This window comes from Hypanus sabinus, chromosome 1 (assembly GCF_030144855.1).
Source record: "Hypanus sabinus isolate sHypSab1 chromosome 1, sHypSab1.hap1, whole genome shotgun sequence".
NCBI lineage: Eukaryota > Metazoa > Chordata > Chondrichthyes > Myliobatiformes > Dasyatidae > Hypanus > Hypanus sabinus.
In genome coordinates, this window is record NC_082706.1 from 118604328 (window position 1) to 118621524 (window position 17197).

At 41.2% G+C, this 17197-nt stretch overlaps 1 protein-coding gene across 2 annotated transcripts in view; it reads right to left on the reverse strand.

Annotated features, from left to right (window-relative positions):
* Positions 1-17197, reverse strand: part of fam135b (family with sequence similarity 135 member B) — a 381705-nt gene that overhangs the window by 181335 nt on the left and 183173 nt on the right. For both annotated transcript variants that reach the window (XM_059975315.1, XM_059975310.1), the window contains exon 4: positions 3283-3422. In XM_059975315.1, the coding sequence (XP_059831298.1) occupies positions 3283-3422 (140 nt within the window). The remainder of the gene's footprint in view (positions 1-3282; positions 3423-17197) is intronic.

A 17197-nucleotide genomic window follows, 5' to 3' on the forward strand; every position in this document is an offset into this window, starting at 1 on the left:
TCAGGATTCTTCCTTGTTTACCTGAAATCACTTTTGAATTGATTTACAAATTATAAGGTTATATCTGGAGTCTGAAGACAGCAGATGAGTTTCTCCACAGGATGAAAGGGACCCCACAGTGAGGAGTGGGTGGAGATAGAGATCTCATGAGACTACCTAGCACTTAAAATGGAACTGTTAAAAAACCAATCGCCTTTCACTTGCCTGAGGAGGCTGAATACTCCAATCTGGCAGATTATCACACTGATAAAATTGCTTTATTTTAGCTCTCTTAATATAAATTCATTACTAAAATGACTTCCATGAAACTGTCAAAGTAACATTTAAAAATAAAACAGAATTTCATAAAACAGATTTTCAGCAAAACATCGAGCAATTTTCAGTACTTTTTTATCACTTACTATTCAACTTGTTTTAAGCAAATACAGGTACACTTCTTATGACTTAACAGTTGCTGAACAAATGCTGGACAATGATATTCCAATACACAATATTATAGATTCACAGAATCTACTCCGGGGAGCAGAAGCAAGAGAGAGTAAAGAGCGGAATGAGCAAAGTTTGCTGAATTCTTCTGTCCACCTCAGGGAACAGTCTTTTAGAACAGAAGAAATGGAAACAGAAGTGAATCTGAGTCTGCCTGTATACTGGCTGTGCTACTTTAAAGAAAGTGAAGGACATCTAAAGGTGAGGCAGAAGCAGTCAGCCAGTGGATAAAGCTTCAAATCCTTTTCCACACATTGAGCAATAGCCAATCCAAAGACATCCAAAAATAGCTCATTTGGAAAAGTTTACACTTAAAGCTTGCTGGGGAGGTTTTCACAAACAAGAGAAAATCTGCAGATGGAAGGACTGTTTGGGGCCCTGAATGGTAGTGAGGGAGGAGGTGTAGGGGCAGGTGTGGCACTTGTTTCACTTGCAAGGATAAATGCCAGGAGGGAGATCAATGGGGGTGACGAATGGACAAGAGAGTCTAACAGTCCTTCTAGGTGAGGCTATTGGGGTCATATACCATGTTCGGTTGTCCCAGTGTGGCCTCCTGTATATCGTTAAGACCCAACGCAGATTGGGAGACCGGTTCACTGAGCACCCCAACTCCGTCCACCAGAAAAAGCGGGATCTCCCAGTGGCCACCCATTTTAGTTCCACTTCCTATTTCCATTCCAGTACGTCAATCTATGGCCTCCTTGACAGTTGTGATGAGGCCACATTTAGGTTGGATGAACCTTATATTCCAACTCCTTATACTCCAACCTGATGGCATGAACATTGATTTCTCAAACTTCACCTTTTCCCTCCCTCAACTCCTCTCCTTACCCACCCATCACTTCCCTCCAGTGCTCCTCCCCATGTCCTTTCTTCCATGACCCTCCATCCTCCTCTATCAGACACCTCCCCCCCTTCTCCAACCCTATATCTCTTTCACCAATCAACCTCCCAATTTGTTACTTCATCCCTCCCTTTTAGGTTTCACCTATCACCTTGTGTTTCTCTCTCCTCCCCCCTACCTTTTAAATCTATTCCTCAGCAATTTTTCCTCCAGTCCTGCGGAAGGGTCTCAGCCTGAAATGTTAACTGCACTCTTTTCCTGAGATGCTGCTTGGCCTGCTGAGTTCCTCTGGCATTTTACGTGTGTAGGGAGGTTTTCTTGCTGATCACCGTATTAAACCTTGACCTGCACTATTCAAAGTGGCACCTTTATCCATCTTTTGCTGCCCAGTTCCATGGGAGTAAGTCAATGATTGAAGGAGCAGATTCCTGGGCAGCCAGAGCTGTAAAAGAGAGGGCTGTCATGGAAGTAAGCAGATTCAGAAAGGGGAGGAGCACAGGTTAGTAGTTTGGGGGGGGGGGGGGGGTCACTCTCGCCGCAAGAGCAGACCACTGTCCCTGTGAGGCATGAACTCACCTCCCCACACCAATCTTTGCAGGGCTCATATACAATCAGTACTGTGAGACCCAGCAATAATATGTGAAATATACAGTATAGAGCAGCCAGCTCAGGCAACATCTGTGAAAAGGGAATGAGTTAATGTTGCAGGTCTGAAATCCTGTTTTCAGAACAATTCCAGGGCTTTGGATCTGAAAGCTCAATTCTGTGTGGGCAGTGCAGTAGCAGAGTAGTGTGAGTAATGCTTTACAGAACCTGCGATCAGGGTTCAAATCCCACTGCAGCCTGTAAGAATTTTGCATATTTTCCCTGTGACTGTGTGGGTTTCCTCTGGGTGCTCTGAGTTCTTCCCATAGATATTCCACAGACATGGGTGTAGTGTGTTGTGGGTGTGCTCTATTAGCGCCAGAGGCATGGCAACACTTGCAGGCTGCCCCAAGTACATCTCGGATACAAGCAACCCATTTCACCGTATGTTTCAATGTACATATAGCAAGTAAGGCTGATCCTTATCTCATTACCTGTTTCCACTTACACAGACCTGCTGCTGAGTGTTTTCAGCATTCAGTGTTTTTAATTCAGATTTCCAGCATAAGCAAGTTTTTTAAAAAATTCCCTTTAATTCTCATCTCTATACCAACATTTATGATCCTTCCTCTGTGGATATAAATGAAAATTGAATGAATTATTTTATGTCCATCAGATAGAGATTTATTGCACATTTTTACGATGTGATCCCATGCACAAATGAGCTGGGGAAGTGACTGGTCGTCTATGGTGTATCATGCTAAAAGGTGCCTGAACCAATCAGTAACAGACATTATTGTTATTATTGTGTTAAACATGTGTTAAATGTTTTCATGCATAATTTGTGCATCAAACTGGATTTTATAAACTCCAATTTCTAGGCTGTTATGTTTCAAAGTTTATACTGAGTTAGTCAAGCAAGACATTACAATGATAGTTCTGCCATTTATTTAGAAAATGAATTCTAAAGAGAATACTAGAGTTGAAATGCAGAAAATTGCACATGCTAAAAATCTAATGGAAGCTCATTAACCAGAAATATTAACTCTGCTTCTCAATCCAAAGATACTGCCAGACCCGCCGAGTTTTTCCATCATTTTCTGATTTTATTTTGAACATTATGGGGTAAATTTGCAATCTAATTGTAAAAAAAATACCAATGCTTTATGAAAATGAATCTCAGGATAGCATGTGGTGACACAATAGTACTTTGATAATAAATTTATTTTGAACTTTGAACCATAAGTCTACAATTATGCCAATATTGTTTTTTCTTTCTTGTAAATGAAACCACTATAAATTATGCAAGTAGTCATCTCTCCCTTTGCAATGTCATCAAGGGCAATGTTTTCAATAAAATAACTCACCCTTTCTCCATCCAATAAGAGGTGAACTCTGAAGAGACTGGAACTGTTCACCACGATCTCCTCATTCCTGTACAGGATCTGAAATATCTTACTGTAAACTGTGTTGTCATGGATGAAGGGTGGATTGCTGACTGAATCACCTGCAAAAGAAAACAATCTCCTGTTAAGTACAAAAGGAAATAATTCAAAATTTCAGCACAATATAATTCTGATATCTCAGCAGGCTGAGAGAGCATATGCTGATCTGTAACAAAGTGGAACCTTTTTGTGGAGATTTAACTTTCTCATCCTATCTCTCAATACCTTGAGAACACTCTGGGTAATATGTTTTTGCACTGTCTTCTTTAGTAATTTAGATCTCTATATTGTATCCCTGGCCATTCTCTTTGTTTCAAATATTCTAAGCCAAGTTTTGCTGAGCCACAGAGATAACCCTAATCAAACTGAACTTAGCCATTTAGTTCCAAGGCCCAGCACCCTAAATCTGTTTACTTATCTGCTATTTTCCATGTGTTTAGAGCATTCCACATCTATCTGTGGCTGCTATTAAAATGATCAATGATTTTCACTACAATCACGGTTACAACAAATGTACTCCCTCAATCTCTTTACCATCTTCATTGATATTAAATATTCCTTTGACATTACTCCTCTTTCAATCCAATTCGTGTTACCACATTCTCCTGCCAGACTGCCCCTCACATGTTTATTCTTATTATCACCAACATCTGTACTATGTTCCTGGACTCAGTTCTCTGCTTAGCTCCTAATCATTGGCACGAGTATTGGAAATTGCTGCCTCAGTTATTATATGTAAGGTAATATTAGGTCTACTTCTGTTTAGCATCATTAAGTGCTGTTATTCTTTGATTCAGCTTTATTTATATGTACATTGAAACATAGAGTGAAATACGCTGTTTGTGTTAACAACCAGCACACACACCACGACCAGCTGCCAAGTTGACTTCAAAATCACTGATGTATGACTACAGAGAGCTTCGTGCTCGACTCAGAATCCATCATTTACCACCCCTGACTTTAACTCCCCCACATCCTTGGCCCTGTACACTAACCTGCTGTCCTAAAGTCATCCCTATGAACCTACTGTAAAAGTAACTCCGAGCCCTGACATTGACAGACACCACAGCTCGGCACCTTCTTGACCTGCCAATGATACTTCCACTAACAATTACTTCATCATTGAAAAACATTGAATGAAAAACAGATGCCATCAGAATCTGAATCATGTTTTAATATGTCATGAAATCCATTGTGCAGCGGCAGTACATTGCAATATGTATATATTAAAAAAGCTAAATTAAATAAGTAGTGCAAATTGAGAAAAGGTAAAGCAGTGAGATAGTTTTCATGGGTGCAGTGTCCATTCAGAAATCTGATGGTAGTGGGGCTGAAGCTGTTCCTGAATCACTGAGTGTGTTCCTTCAGGCTCCTGTACCTCCTTCCACATAGTAGCAATGAGAAGAGGACATGATGGGGGTCCATAGTGGTGGATGCTGTCTTTCTGAGGTTTCACTCCTTCTCGCGCCCATGATGAAGCTAAGTTCACAACTTTCTGCAGCTTACTTTGATCCTGTGCAGTGCGTGCCTACCCACCCCCATCCCACCCTACCATACCAGGAGGTGATGCAGCCAGTTAGAATGCTTTCCACGGTGCATTTGTAGACATTTGCAAGTATCTTTGGTGACATACCAAATCTCCTCAAACTCCTAATGAAGTTTAGCCACTGTCCTGTTTTTCTTGTAACTGTGTCAATATATTGGGCCCAGGATAGATCCTCAGAGATGTTGACACCCAGAAACATGAATTTGTTCAATCATTCCATTTCTGATCCCTCGATGTGTGTTCTCTAGCCTTACCCTTTCTGAAGTCCAGAATCAATTTTTTGGTCTTGAGTTTATATTGGGATTTGTTAGAACTGAGAGATCAAAGTGAAATTGAATAGAGAGTTAAAGTTAAGGAAAGTTGGAAACTCATGGGTACCTCAATAGGTTCTTCTATTCTCACAAACAGTGACACATCACGCATCTTGTTTCTCATCATGAGTACCAAATCCAGTACACTAGATTAGAAGAAGTGCACGTGAATGGCTCTGTGTTTGTTAGTGTGTGTGTGGAAAGAAGAGGTAAAGGAGTAGTTGTGGCATCTCTTGTGGCTGGACGGGAAGCCGTCATGAAAAGGGAGTGCTAAGTGCTAACGCAGGTGGGAGTGCAAACCAGGGAGTCAAGAAGGTAATGCTGAATAAGAAGTGAAGAGGAATTGACATCCGTTGGAGGCATTACACCACACAGTGGACACAGAAATATGTTAAATTCACAGAAAATGGCTTTCATTCCTCAGCTTGAATTATTTCTAAAGTTCTATGAGAAAGGTTGGATATTTACCATGCAAATTACTGTCAACTCTAGAAATACGGAACAAAGATAACTCTAGCAAAACTCAGCAATTCAATCAGTACTGTGGGAAATATCAGAGACAGCATTCCAGGTCAATGACATGACATTTAAATTGCACATATATTAAGCAATAACATTGTGTTCAGTGGTCTTAAAAAAGAAAACGTGGATACGCTTGTAAAATAAAAATATATATCTTCCCTGATAGTGATAGTTTTCATTGGGAAGATCCATCAGGACTCAGTAAAGAAATTAAGTAGCTGGAAGCAGTACACATGAAATGCTTGAGGAACTCAGCAGGCCAGGCAGTATCTATGGAAAAGAATACAGTCGACGTTTTGGGCTGAAACCCTTTGGCAGGACTGGAGCAGCAGGGGTCACAGGGGAAAGCAGCGAGAGAAGGTTTCACTGAACTCCCATCAAAGGTAGGATTTAAACTTGTTCAGGGTAGACATCCCTGGAAGAGACTTCACAGTGTAGTAATCTAATCACAAACAAGAGAAAATCTGCAGATGCTGGAAATCCGAGCAACGCACAGAAAATGCTGGAGGAACTCCGTCCTACCAAAGGGTTTCGGCCCAAAACGTCGACTGCACTCTTTTCCATAGATGCTGCCTGGCGAGCTGAGTTCCTCCAGCATTTTCTGTGTGTTTCTCAGATTTCCAGCATCTGCAAATTTTTCTTGTCTGTGTTAAGTAGTTGGAAGTTTCTTTGAAAGGATTTAAAAGATCGAATGGATGTGATCGCATTGAAAAAGTCACAATGATGACGTATGAGAGAAGTAAGAGATGCATTAGAGAGAAGCATTAGCTTCAGCTTTAGTTAGGAGAAAATCTCTGCTCATCCAGTTTTGAATATCATTTACATAGTCTAACAATTCAGTGGCAGTGAAGGGAATTACAGAGCAGTAAGCTGGAGTTGAGTGTGGGCAGCTTACCTGTGGAAAATTATGCTGTTCTTCCACATCACCAAGGGGAAGCACTTGAATGAGTTACAGAAAAGGGACAAAGATAAATGAAGATGAAGGTGGTGGTGGGAAAGCACAGATACAACAGAGCAGTGTGCGGAGTAACATTTCAACTGATGGATATGAATGAATGGAATCAGGCTAATCCAAACATCTAACTGAAGTTGAGTAAGATGAGAGAAGATTGTTGCAGTTGGCCACATCAGCCTGCAGACAGGCAGAGAAGGTTGAGGGGGCAACTATTTGAATTACCGGCATAAAATTCTGTTATTTTTCTACAGGCTAAACAACTTGTTTAGTTGTAATTGTTAATAAAGTTTCTTGCAATGCCTAACTTATAAAACACTTACTAAGCAGCTGCCAAGGAAACACCTTCTCAAACATTATGTGGTAATGTAGCCTCCAACCTGATGGCATGAACATTGATTTCTCCAACTTACAGTAATTCCTCCCCTACTTATTCTTCAATTCCTCACACTGCCCCCTCCTTACCTTTTCTCTTCTCCTCTCCTGCTTATCATCTCGCCCAGTGCCCTTCCTCCTTCTCTTTCTCCCGTGGTCCCAGATTTCTTGTTCTCTAGCCCTTTACGTTTTCCACCGAACCATCCCCCTTCCCCCACCCACCTAGCTTCACCTATCACCTTCCACTCCTTCCACCCCCCACCTTCTTATTCTGGCATCCCTACCCTTCCTTTCTAGTCCTGACAGAGTCCTGAAACATTAACTGTTTATTCACCTCCATAGATGCAGTCAGGACTGCTGAGTTCCTCTAGCACATTGTGTGTATTTTCATGTGTTTATGGACCAATGGATGATATTATTGTGATTATATAAGAACCTGTGGCAATACCAATGCAGCAAAAGCTCAATTATTCTCATGCTGTTCTCAGACTGGAATTCTTTACTGCTGACTCCATTCAAAATAACCAAATTTATCATAAAGATGGAAATAAAGTGGCAAAAATAGTTGCTATTCTGACATTGAATTATATGAACATGTGGTGCAAACTGTGGGATTTGGACACATTCCCTTAATTCTGTATATATCTGGTGACTAATCTCATCTGTACTTCATGTTTTTCCTCCTCTTCACTGGATTAAACAAAAACTCTTTATACAGATCTTGATTCCTTTTCGACATTTCCCTAAATCAATCATACAATTATATTTTTTAAGCCAGGCTGTGCTTTACCTAACCATTACTTCTTATTAAATTAGTCAAAATATCAAGTTGCTCATTACGTGAGACTTCATTTGGTACTCAATTTATAAAAGATCTACTGTTGCAAGAACAAAAAATATTTTTGTTCCACAGTACACTATACCGGACAAACTATACCAGTGAATAGAGATATACATGACTGCAGATACCAGAATCTGCAGTTAAAGAAAAATAATCTGCCGGAGGAAGTCAGCAAGTCAAGCAGCATCGGTGGGAGAAAAGGTTATTGCCAACACTTTGAGTTGAGACACTGCATCAGGGAGCTCAAGTGGGCCAGAACAGGATGGCCTTGGAATGCTCAATTGACAATAGTGTAGAACATGGATAAAAATTGGAAAGGAGAAGGAAATATTAAGATTTTCTTTTAAAGTAGTTAACAGTTGTTTAAAAACTAGTCAAAGATCATTATGTCTGCCTTTCTCCTGGAGACATGATTGAAATTTCCTGCAGCCTTTCTTAGTTTAGGTCCTAACCACGTGCTGGGATCATGACTGTAGTAGGCATCCTTTGATTGATATTAAATTTAACTACTATCCTTAGGCACAACCCCTTCTACTCATTGTGTCATCCTTTAACCGCATCCCCCTTCCAACACCGCCATTTTCTTTACATAACATGCCCTCTTTCCAGAGAGATGGATTTCCTGCTAAAACAATGCTAATTTCAGCAGCAACTAGGACCCTTGCAGCATGTCCAATAAGGAAGGCTGCCACACTGCAAGTACGACATGCTTTCTCAGATTGCGATATACAAAGCAGCAGGAGCAGCATTGTTCAGCCTCTGCTTGCAAACAGTGAGAATGCAGGATCTCTCATCCTCCTGTGGTAAAAGCACTGAATTTAATAAGCTTTAGATTTAAGTCCTTCCAAAAGTTAAGTAGCTAATGCTAGCAAGAGATGATATAAGTCTACTTAAAAACTAAAAATCTCAGGGAACACTACTTCAATGGAGTCAAGATATAAGGGGTATATCCCATCTAGCCCCGGGGACTTATCTATCGTAATGTTTTCCAAAAGTTCTAGCACATCATCTTTCTTAAAATCAACATGTTTAAACACATCGGTCTGTTTTATGCTATCCTCACAAAAGTAAAGGCCCTTTTCATGGGTGAATACTGAAGCAAAGTCTTCATTAAGGACCTCCCTATCTGTTCCAACTCCAGGCAGATGCTTTCTGTACTATCTCTGATCAATCCTACCCTTAATCTGGCCACCTCCTGTTCTTTACATACATGTAGAATGCCTTGGGGTGATCCTTAATCCTTCTCACCAGGCCTTCTATTGTACCCTTCTAGGTCCCCTGTCCAATCTTCAGCTCCATTCTTGCTTCCCTATAACTCCCTACAGCCCTGTCAGATCTTTGCTTCCTCAACCTTGAATAAGCTCTTCTCTTCATTTCTCTTGTCTTCCACATCTCTTGTCAACCATCACCCTACCACCCTTTCCCTCCCTGAATGGGACAAACCTATCTAGAACTCCAAGCAAGTGCTCCCAAAACAACCTCCACATTTCTGTTGTACATTTCCCAGAGTTCATCTGTTCACAATTTATGCTCCACAGTTCCTGTCTAAAAGCATTATAATTCACCCTCCCCCAATTAAATACTTTCCCATGCCAGCTGCTCCTATCCCCCTCCAAGGCTATAGTGAAGGTCAGGGAGTTGTGATCACTGTCTGTGAAATGCTCTCTCATTGTGAGATCTAGCACCTGACCTGGCTCATTGCCTAGCATTAAGTCCAACGTGGTCTCTTCTCTAGTTGGCTTGTTTATATATATTAGATCAGGAATCCTTTCTGGGATACCTAACAAATTCAGCCCCATCTAAACTTTTTGCACTAAGGAGGTGCCAATCAATATCAGGGAAGCTGATGTCACCTGTGACAATAACCCTGTAATTTTTCCACCTTTCCAAAATCTGCCTCCCAATTTCCTCAGTGTCCCAATTGTAAATGGAGAATAGGCATTCTATATAACTCCATGCTCTTGCACTCTTCCTATTTTTGACTTCCATCCACACTGACTCAGTAGACAATCCCTCCACGGTGTCCTCCTTATCTGTGGCTGCAATACTATCCACAATTAGCAATGCCACTCCTCCACCTCTTTTACCTCCATTCTAACCTTTGTGATAGCCAAGCCTCTGTAATGCCAACAACCTCATAGATACATGTACTATACTGACCCATGCTCTAAATTCATCACCCATGTTCCTGTTACTTCTTGCATTAAAATAGACATACTTTAACCCATTCAACTGAATGCAATTTTGCCCTATCAACTGTCTATCCTTCCTCACAGATTTACCTTACCCCTGCATCTACCTGTACACCAAATGCCCCATCCACTCTGCTATCATTCTTAGTTCCCATCCTCCCACAAAACCAGTTTAAACCCTCCCCAATAGCTCAAGCAAATTTTCCCACAAGGATATTGGTCCTCCTCAAGTTCAGGCGTAACACATCCTTTCCGTACCTTTCTCAGAAAAGATCCCAATGATCCAGAAACCCTCACACCAATTCCTCAGCCATGCATTCATCTTTTTTACTGTACATCCTGACATGATTTGCATAAAACTGTTCCGTACACAGAAAGTTGAAGTCTGCTTTGGTATTTGATGAAGAGGATCTGATTCTTCTGGGTCTGTTGTTAAGGAGTGTGAGATAACTTCCTCTGACATTGCCTTGATACATTCCCCTATCAATATGCCACTCTATCCAGCCTCTCTTTGTGCTCCCTCTATACTGCTATTGCCATGTCAAATCATCCTCTAGCCACACCCAAAAATATCTTTTTCAAACTCACACAATCTATAATGGAACCAACTTCCTTCATAAGCTTTACAGTGTCAGATGCAATAAAAGAAAAGGCCTTTGTGGACACGGAATCAAAAACCTTCCCCGGTGCACATAATGCACTGAGCCCCATTGAATTCCAATGGCAGTGATGGGAGTGTACTTTGTGCTCATTTTTCTTTATTTCTCCCCTCAGCAATGTTATTACAATGCAATTTTACAGGCACAGTACAATAGTACAATTTCTGGAGCAATTTGTTTTAAATCAGCAGCTGGAATTGAATATTCATTAACATTAGCACCAAATCACATAGGAAACTTGTCAAAAGTACAGTTGCCAGTATTATTGAATAAAATATCATGCCTTGTTCCAAACACAAAGACACAGAGTTAAAGAAAATGCAATTCTTCTTTGGACTGTACATCCTCACTGCTTTACTTCTTTACTGTACATCATCGTCCATTTACTTCGGCATGCTATCAACCATTACTTATAATAAGTGGAGAGACAGGAAGATAAGCATTTTTGTTTAAAAGCTTCCGTTACAGGGCCCCTAGATGTAATTTTGGTGCCTGCATTACCATTTGATTTATGTTCCAAGCTCTTTTAAGTCTTTCCAACTGAAAACCCACCATTCCTGGCCTGGGGACTGATGAGCTCCTGCCAAGCCTTTGCTAACACCACTGTTAATCCATCTGTTCAAAGATATGCAACAGTGGCTCGCTCAATTCACACTGGTTCCCTTTCCCTTTCTGCCCTATAGGGAAGCTTCTGGTCTCTGTGTGACACCTTACCCTGTAGGTACAGACAAGAATGCAAACACAGTGTGTTGAAAATGCTTTCAAGTTAAGAGCACTTTCATGCGGTAGATCCTTGAACAAGCCTGGTTGCTTTATAGATAAATCAACAATTCAGTCCTAATCTTGCTGACCTCAGAGTCAGGAAAGCAGCTGCTGCACTATAATTAGCATTACTACCTTTGTGCCAGGAAGTGAAAGGTTACCAAGACTGCCTTTTCCATAGTCTTTAACTGAAATTAGCAAGGTTATGATGACATTCTCCCAACCCCAAAGAAGCAAACCGATCAGATTTCTGAAGGCAAGTTGCAACAGGAAATGCTGCAGACAAGAATGACCGAGAAGAAAGTAAACTGCACGTTAGTAAGTTTGCTGTTGACACAAAGGTTGGGGATGCTGTGGACAGTGTGGAGGGCTGTCAGAGGTTGCACCGGGACATTGATAGGATGCAAAACTGGGCTGAGGTGTGGCAGATGGAGTTCAACCCAGATAAGTGTGAAGTGGTTCATTTTGGTAGGTCAAATATAATGGCAGAATATACAGTAGTATTAATGATAAGACACTTGGCAGTGTGGAGGATCAGAGGGAATCTTGGGGTCCGAGTCCACAGGACACTCAAAGCTGCTACACAGTTTGAATCTGTGGTTAAGAGGAATAAGGTGCATTGGGCTTCATCAATCATGGGATTGAGTTTAGGAGCCGTGAGGTAATACTGTAGCTATATAGGGCCCTGGTCAACCCAATTGGAGTACTGTGCTTAGTTCTGGTCACCTCACTACAGGAAGGATGTGGAAGCCATAGAAAGGGTGCAGAGGAGATTTACAATGATGTTGCCCGGATTGGAGAGCATGCCTTATGAGAACAGGTTGAGTGAACTCGACCTTTTCTCCTTGGGCGACAGAGAATGAGAGGTGACCTGATAGAGGCATACCAGATGATGAGAGGCATTGATCGTGTGGATTTTTCCCTGGGCTGAAATGGCTAACATAAGAGAGCACAGTTTTAAGGTGCTTGGAAGTAGGTGCAGAGAAGACGTCAAGGGTAAGATTTTTACGAAGAGAGTGGTGAGTGCACAGAATGAGTCGCTGGCGACGGTGGGAGAAGTGGATAAAATAGGGTCCTTTAAGAGACTCCTGGATAGGTACATGGAGCTTAGAAAAATACAGGGCTATGGGTAACCCTAGGTAATTGTGGTAAACTATGAGTATACCTGTCTGGACACGCCCCTCTGCTGACTGCTCCTGTGGCTCCTCCCACAGATCCCTGTATAAAGGCGATTGGAGGCACTGCTCCTCACTCAGTCTCCAAGATGTTGTGGTGACTTCTGCTGCTAATAAAAGCCTTTCGTTTGCCTCCCGTCTCCGAGAGTTATTGATGGTGCATCAGTAATTTCTAAAGTAAGGACATGTTGTGCACAGCTTTGTGGGCCGAAGGGCCTGTATTATGCTGTAGGTTTTCTATGTTTCTATGTGTGGTACCCTCCTGATCATCTCATTTTTATCCCCTTTATCATCCCTCCCTTTCAGAACCCCCATCACTCATCTTTGCAACAACTCCCCACCACAGATGTTCCCTCTGCCATTTACTTTTCCCTGTAATATCAGTTCCTTTTCCTCTACCACACACCATCTGCCTCCCACTTTATTTCAATTTGCCTGCCTCTGTCTACCATCAGCCTGTCAATGCCTTACACTCCCCCCCACCCCAGCCACCCACAAACCTCTGCCTTGTGGAATCTGCGTATAATCTTTTAACCCTCCTTCATCCACCATTCACCTCTGGCTCCTGTCTCATCTTTATACTGACCATCTCCCTTATAGGGGAGTAAGTGTGTGCCTGGGAATGAAAGTGTGTGTCTTTCAGGGAGTGTAAATGTGAATGTGTGTGCATATGTACGCACACTGTGTGAAGTTAACAGGAAGGGTAAGGACAGGAAAGAGAATGAAATAAAACATTTGAAGGTTTCATGACAAAGACCAGAACTTGCTTTTAAAATCTGATCCAAAAGGAGGGAATTCTTGGCTCCATTTTGCTGATGGTTTTGACTGCTTCTTTGCTGCACTTCATTTCATTAAATGAAAATCATTCTTTTATTTTTCCATCAGGCTTTTAAATTGATTATGTTGCAATCTGCTTATCATTTATCTTTTGTAGAGCAAATAGGTCATCAATTTCACAGATGTGCAAATATTTCATTCAGGTTTGGACACAGGTAACTTGATCTACTTTATAAAATGTAAAATAGATTCATTTTTACCAAAATATATTATAATAAATCCATCAAGAGCTGGCTCAGATTTTCTTTTACCAGTTTTATTAGCCTGAAATAGAAATACATAAACTGTAACGTACAATTTAATATGTCTGTTTCAACCATACTTCTGTAAGGAGTCTTGAAACTTCAATCCAAGCTAAGTGGTAAAAAGCAAGAAACAAATGGGCTTTAGCTAGAAAACAAAAACTGTTACAACAACACAGGCTTTGGGATCTTCTACACATTTAAGTCGGCCACATGCATCACCTTGAACTCTTTTAGCTGATCAGAGAACCAGCATGGATTTGTAAAGGTCAGGTCATGCCTGACAAACTGAATTATTTTTTAAAGAAGTGAACAAAGTAATAGGGGTGAATTTATAAATAATTATTTTATGAGCTTCCCTCATTAGTGAAAGGTGAAGCTTATGGGGTTAATGGAAGATTTTTGACCTGATTAGGAAATTGCCCACCTGGCAGAAAATAGAATGTGGAGAGAATGGTGGATACTTTAATTGGCTAGATGTTTGATTACTATTACAAGAAATTATACTGGGACCTAGAAATTGAACCCACGTGTATTTTTCATAAATGCTGAACCAGTGCATAAAAATGGTGTTGTGTGGGTTAGATACATTATCTGTCAATTTGCCTTCACTGAGAAACTGATCTGGGAATAACTATGCAGATTGGAAATAACATCTCCAGCTCACTGATAATCAACACTGGCACACCTCAAGAGTGTGTGTTTAGCTCTCTGCTCTACTCTCTCTACACCCATGACTATGTGGAAAGGCATAGCTCAACCGCCATCTATAACCTTGCATGATGATACAACTATTGTTGGCAGAATCTCAGACAGAGTTGAGAGGGCATACAGGAGTGAGATATATCAACTAGTTGACTGGTGTCGTGGCAGCAATCTTACATTCAGCATTATTGATTGTGGACTTCAGAAAGGATAGAATGAGGGAACAAAAACCAATCCTCATAAAGGGATCAGAAGTGAGGAGAGTGAGCAATTACATGTTCCTGGATGTCAATATTTCTAAGGACCTAACCCGGCTGCAACATATTGATGCTGCCATAAAGAAGGCAAGACAGCAGCTACAGTACAGTCAGAGTCTGTCACCTAAACCACTTAAAATCTTCTACAGCTGTGTAATGAAAGCATTCTGAAAGGCTGCACCTCTGTCTAGTATGGGGGGTGGGGCTACTGCACAGGATTGAATAAAGATGCAGAATGTTATAAAATTAGTCAGCTCCGTCATGAGTGCTAGCCTTCACAGTATCCAAGACATCTTCAAGCAGCGGTGCCTCAGGATGGCTGTGTTCGTCATTATGGAGCCCCACCACCCAGGGCATGCCCTCTTCTCATTGTTACCATCAGGTAGGAGGTACAAAAGCCTGAAGGCACACACTCAGCAATTCAGGAACAGCTTCTTCCCCTCTACTATCTGATTTCAAAATGGACATTGAACCCATGCACACTACCTCACAATTTTTTTCATTTATTTCTGTTTTTGCACTACTTATTTGAACTTAACTATTTAATATACATATACATACTTACTGTAATTTAGTTTTTTTAAAAATATTTACCACATATTGCTCTGTACTGCTGCCGCAAAGTTAACATATTTCACAACATATACTGGTGATATTAAACCCAACTTATTATGATTCCTCTTAGGTGGGGTGGACATTTGCCTGTCATCAGACAAGCAGCTGATGTTAACGTGTGCATAGCAGTTACTCTGGTAACACAAACTAAACAGTACAAAATTGGACAACCCTGGATTTAAATTATAAACACACTAAATGAAGCAAAATACATAGCAGTCCTTTAGGGCCCCAATATGATATTACTGTTCATCTCACAGCCACTGCCAAGCTCAGTTTTCATTCCTCGAGAGACATGGAGAAACATAACTCTGCGCACTCTTGCTAACTGCAGCATTTCTATTTTGTACATCTCACTGCAAGATGCTACAACGTAGAACAGTAGAGTACAAACCCTTTGGCCTATGATGTGCCAACCTACATATTTCAACCCTTCCCTCCTGCACAGCCAATAACCCACCATTTTTCTTGCATCCATATGCCTATCTAAGAGTATTTTAAATGTTTCTGTTGTATCCGGGATTATGACCATCCCCAGCACCGCACATCTACTTCTATTGTCTTACCCAAACTTCTCTCCACTCATCTTCAATGGAAGTCCTTTAATGTTGGCCTTTGCTAACCTAGGAAAATGGTACTGGCTACCAACGCTATCTAGGACTCTCATAATCTCATACATTTCTAGCAGGACACTTCTAATTCACCTTCGTTCCAGAGAGAAAATACCTCACTCACTCAACATTTCCTTTTCTGTAATCCTCATAAACTTTCTCTGCACCTTCTCTAAAGCTTTCACATCCTTCCTATAATGAGGTGACAAGAACTAAACACTGCAAAGTTGGTCGAACCAGAGCTTTACAAACCTTGAACATTACACATGGCTCTTGAACTAAATCCCCAAACTAACGAAGGCTAGCACACCATATACTTTCTTTTTTCTTAAAGAGCTGATCAACTTGCGCAGCAACTCTGAGTATGGATTTGGATCCCAAGATCCCTCTGTTCCTCCACATCTACCAGATTGATTAACTGGCATCTGATAACAGCAATACACCTTCTGCAGGAAAGAGCTTTATCAGGTCTTTCAGTCAGAGTAGGTGTCACTACATGCATGTACAAACACAAATAGAGGTTTGTTATTTTTCTCCCATCACTGTCCATAACTTGTTCTAGTCTTTTCTGTATCTCATTTGTGGCTGCTTTCATGAGAGCTTCTTTAAGGCCAGTATAACAAAGTTCTATATGCAGTCCCCACTAGGAAACTCACAGAGGCTAGGCATAGCTCAAATACCATCTACAAATTTGCTGACGATAAAACCATTGTTGATAGAATCTCAGGTGGTGACGAGAGGGCATACGGGAGTGGGATATGCCACTAGTGGAGTGGTGCCGCAGCAACAACCTGGCAGTCAACATCATTAAGATGAAAGAGCTGATTGTGGACTTCAGGAAGGATAAGACAAAGGAACACATACCAATCCTCATCGAGGATCAGAAGTGAAGAGAGCAAACAGCTTCAAGTTCCTGGGTGTCAAGATCTCTGAGGATCTAACCTGGTCCCAACATATTGATGTAGTCATAAAGAAGGCAAGACAGCAACTATACTTTATTAGGAGTTTGAAGAGATTTGGCATGTCAACAAATACACTCAAAAACTTCTATAGTTGTACCGTGGAGAGCAATCTGACAGGCTGCATCACTGTCTGGTATGGAGGGGCTACTGCACAGAACTGAAAGAAGCTGCAGAAGATTGTAAATCCAGTTAGCAACACCTTGGGCACGAGCCTAAAAAGTATCCAGGACATCTTTAGGAAGCGGTGTCTCAAAGACAGAGTCCATTATTAAG